Source organism: Emiliania huxleyi (assembly GCF_000372725.1).
Source record: "Emiliania huxleyi CCMP1516 chromosome Unknown EMIHUscaffold_1630, whole genome shotgun sequence".
Taxonomy (NCBI): Eukaryota; Haptophyta; order Isochrysidales; family Noelaerhabdaceae; genus Emiliania; species Emiliania huxleyi.
In genome coordinates this window covers 495-4945 of record NW_005200950.1, presented here as the reverse complement: position 1 = coordinate 4945, position 4451 = coordinate 495, and the positions used below count along the sequence as shown (strand labels likewise).

The following is a 4451-nucleotide window of genomic DNA, read 5'->3' as shown; positions in this document are numbered from 1 at the left end:
AGTTTGCTGTGAGGCAAGGCAGGTTTTCTCAGATTCATTTACAAAATGTTGAACTCGGGGGCTGCCGCACACGACGCGGTACACACGGGGTACACGTAAAAGGCACGGGCTGCAGGGCGTTCACTCGAACGCCATGCACATGGGTCATGGCGCGGAGCAGCATCGGGTACGGGTTGGTGTCGAACCCTCAGGAGCGCGAGCGGGTCCTCCTCCCAATCCCGGCGCCTCAGATTCAATGCCTTATCTTTCCGCTGTCTTCGAGTTCGATTTTTAGCAATACCAAACAACTCGAACACTCATACGTCATTTGGGGCCTGGAGCCCTGTTCACGCGCGCGCGAGACGTGCAGACAGGGTTGCCAGGTGAGAGCGAATGGCGCGGTTCACGCCTCGCACAACAAAGAGAGAGATGCGCTCTGCATGGTGGGACATAAAAGAGAGCGAGTACTTGGGCGAGTAGGCCGTGCGGTCAACGCTGCCGCGCGCGACTTTGCGCGCGAGGCGGCGCAGCTTGAGAACGGCGGTGGGCGAGAAGCCGCCGCCGAACGTCTCGTGGAGCAGCAGGTTGAAGTTGTTGCGCTTGACAAAGATCGCGTCGTGGTAGAAACCGCGATGCGCCTTGACGTAGCCGTGGCCGGTCTTGTGGGAGAAGGGTTGGCCGGGCTGCCCGCGCGCCTTGCAGCCCATGTTCAGGCGGCGGGCCTTCTCCTCGGTGTTGCCGAAGGCGTAGGAGTGGCCAACGGAGGCGGGTGTGCCGCCACTCGAGGCGTTGCCAACGCCCGCCGAGGAGGTCTTGAGGAGGGGCGTCCAGAGCTTGACTTCATTTACTTCATCGCATCCTCCCGGCCCAGCGTGGGGTTCTGCGAGGTCGGCCTTGTACCCCTCGTTGTACTGCCGGGTGAGCTCTGGTTTCTCCTTGTCACCGTGCACGACCGGCGCGTTGGCCGGGGCGCGCATCGCGTCCGCCCAGTCGGCGAGGACGCCGTCGTGGGGCCGCCGGTGGTGGGCCTTATTGTAAAGGTAGTCGCCGAAGAAATCGACTGGCATGCCCCGCTCGAGCGCGACCCGAAGGGTGGGAAGCGCCGCGGAGAGCCAAAGGCCGAGCTTCCGCTGGAGCTCGTCCTAGAGGCAGACGGCGTTGAGGTCGTCCTCAAGCCGCTTGAGACGCTCGTGCATGACACTCCAGCCAACGGAGGTGCAGAAGTTGAAGAGGCAGTCCGCCCCGTCGGTCGACTCGGTGATGATGCGGATGAGCTCGTAGTCGACTTGGGTCGGGCCGCCCTTGCGAGCGCGAGGCAAAGACTTTGCGAACTTGTTGAAGAACTTCCTCTTCAGCTCATACCGCGGGGCGCCCGGTTCGTCGGCGGTGACACTGGCAGGCGGGGCCCGCGCTTGCGGCGTCTTGCCGAGGTAGTTGGCGACAACCTTGGGGTCGCGGCCGTCGGCGGGCGCGGAGGGCGAGAAGGCCGCCCACGCCTTGCCGAACTCGCCCCGGTTCGCGTAGTAGTGGGCCCTCTTGACCATCTGTTCCATGGAAGGCTGCGAGGGGCCCGGCGAGTCGGCAGCGTCGCCCTGCTCCAGTGGGGTGGGCGGGACGGAGGCGGAGAGCGCCAGTTCTTTCCAGAGGGCCAGGAAGCTCCGTCGGGCGAGTGGGCGATGGTGGCGGCGCGCTCTACCATCTGGTCGGTCGTGTAGCGCGGCGAGCCGCTCGGCCGGCAGGTGACGAGGATCGTCGAGGCGACGACGAAGATGGCACCTCGGGCGCCGTCTTCGGTGCCGGGCGCGTTGGGGTTGCCGCCGAAGGCCTTCATCCCGAACTCGAGCACTGAGCGGATCTTTGCACGGTACTCCTTGCTGTCGGGGAAGTCCTGGCTCTGTAGGTGAAGACGCTCGAGACGCTGTCGCAGATGGAGAGATCGTAGTCTGCGGCGGGCGTGGTGTTGAGGTTGATCGTGTCGGCCACCCCTGAGGGGGAGTTCCAAGCGAGCGAGACGCCGGTGGCGTTGCGGAGGGCGGCAACAGCAGCAGCAGAGCACGCAGCGGCGCCCGGGACGGCGGGCGCCCACGCGAGCCGCCGGGCGCGAGTGGCAGCCGAGACGCCACGGTTGTCGGCGTGGGTCAGGTTGGCGCCCGTTGTGCCCGGCGCCGCTTGCTGCTTTGCCTTGCCCTTGGCGATGGCGTCGGTGCACTCGGCCTTCGGCGTGATCTTCTGCTTATGCGCCCGGTGCTGCGGGTCGTTATGAGACGAGAGGTGGTTGAAGAACATGCTCGTCCCGTTGCTACCCGAGCCATCCGGAAGTTTGTTGGGGATGATGAGAGGTTATTCCCACTTGCAGTCTAAGCAGTCTGTGAAGTCTTCAGACTGGGTCAGACTGGGTCAGACTGCATCAGACTGCTTCAGACTGCTCAGACTGGGGGAGCACAGTCTGACACAGTCCGCCGCAGTCTGGCGCAGTCTGGCGCAGTCTGACACGCGTCAGACTGCGTCAGACTGCATCAGACTGCTTCAGACTGCTTCAGACTGCCTAGACTGTGAATAGACTGCTTAGACTGCAAGTGGGAATAAATAACCTCTGAGGTAGGTGAGCAGCGTGCACCTCGATCCTGTACCGTGTTTGTTATGACCCCCCCCAATGAACACACCAGTGAGGGAGGGCGAGACGATCGAGGGGTCCCGTACCATGCGGAATCGACCCTATAGGGCTTTTTGTTTGTCGACTTCGTGGAAGTCTCTCGAGACGCCCCAGCCACCGCAGCCAACAAAACACTCCCGCAGCCACGCGAAGCCCCAACAGAGCGACGGCGTCGGTTGTGACAGAGCTCTCGCGCCACAATGCCGGCCTTGACCTTCTTCGCCGTCGCCGCCACCGCCATTCGCGGAGGCATAGGCGTCCGCGCTCCAGCTCTCAGTCTCCGTGCCACGCCGGCTGTGAGCATGGGAGAGGCGGACGCCTCGCTGATGGAGCTGGCGCGGCGGCGCGACTTTCAGAGCTTCGTGGCGCAGGCGCGCGACGAGCCTTCGAGCGTGCTCCAGCTCGTCAAGGATGCGGGCGTTGCGGGCGCCATCTCGTACACCGCCGTCGAGCTCACCTTCTTCGCCGTCGCGCTGCCCGTCGGGTACGTGGCGTGGCACGCGAGCACCGGCGAGTGGCTGCAACCGCTGCTGCTGCTGCGCGGCGATGATGTCGAGGGCAAGGCGCGCCTGCTGGGGCTGCTGCTCTCATACGTCGTGCTGCTGAAGACGCTCTTCCCCGTGCGGCTCGGCAGCCACCCTCCTTGCCAGCGTCACGCTCTTGGTGAGCGGCGCATCGAGAAGGAGAGCTGCGTCCATAGGCAGCACCCTCCTGCTAACGCCGTACACGCAGCGGCTCCTCGGCGGGCTCACGCTGCCCAGCGGCCGGGGCGCGGCCGCCCGCGGATCGCTCAAGGCGGAGATCCGCTCGCTGGCGGCGAGCTCGCGAGGGGGCGTGCTCCCGTTCGACGCGGCGCAGCAGCAGCGCTTCGACGCGGCGCTCGCGGAGCTGTCTGCGCTCAACCCGACGCCGGAGCCTGCTCGCTCGCCCTTGTTCTCGGGGACGTGGGAGTGCGTTCGCATGCGTAGTGTGGTGGACTCGCCTCTTCTCGGGGTTGTGGGAGGGAGTGCGTCCGTAGTAGGAGAGTGCAGTCTGCTCGCCTCTGTGGGGGTGCGTCTGTGGACGACGGAGTGCCGGGGGGAACCCAACCAATGGTTAGTGATTGAGTACCAACTGCCAAGTGCTAGGTGCGTCTGGACGACGGAGAGCGAGCTCAACTTTGCCGTCGACAAGGGCCTCCTCGGCCTGCCCTGGCGGCGCACGTACCAGACGATCGACGTGCCCAGAGGCGCGCTGACGACGCCCAGTCGCCCGCGCAGCCCTCTCTTGGACTGATTCGCAGCCCCCTCCTTTTGCCCGGAGGCACGCTCACGAACGTCATCGAGTTCGAGGAGGGCGGTTTCCTGCGCGTCGGCTCGACCATCTCCCCCGACGCCGAACGCGGCGAGCGGTTCTCCTTCTCCTTTGACTCGTGCGCGGTGCGGTGGCGCTCCCTCGAGCTGCCGCTGCCGCCGGTGGGCCGCGGCTGGGGCGAGCTGCTCTACCTCGACGACGAGTTACGCGTGCAGCGAGACGTGCGCGGCGACCTGCTCGTCGCGACGCGCGTCGGCTGAGGACCCAGCCAGATCGCAACGACTTCGGACTAGCACTCGCAGCTCAGCTCGAGTTTCGTAATTCTTTTTTAATAACGGAGTCGCTTAGGCGGCTCCGGTGGTGAGCCGGTGTGTGTGCCAGTCCGCGCCAGTCCGCGCCCTTGTCGTGCCAGTGTGCTGTGAGAGAGGCTTCGCGTAACTTGGAGCACTTGGAGTGCAGTCATCAACCGCACATCCAGGGCCGGGGAGCTAAGAAGCGCACCCAGCGGGCCGGATGATTGGCATCG

At 65.1% G+C, this 4451-nt stretch overlaps 1 protein-coding gene across 1 annotated transcript; it reads left to right on the top strand.

Annotated features, from left to right (window-relative positions):
- Positions 1-2832: 2832 nt before the first annotated feature.
- Positions 2833-4185, top strand: EMIHUDRAFT_471624 (hypothetical protein; the record flags this gene model as incomplete). Its single annotated transcript, XM_005785122.1, has 4 exons — positions 2833-3295; positions 3333-3582; positions 3760-3878; positions 3935-4185. 4 exons carry the CDS (start codon positions 2833-2835, stop codon positions 4183-4185), a joined length of 1083 nt encoding a protein of 360 aa, XP_005785179.1.
- Positions 4186-4451: the final 266 nt, after the last annotated feature.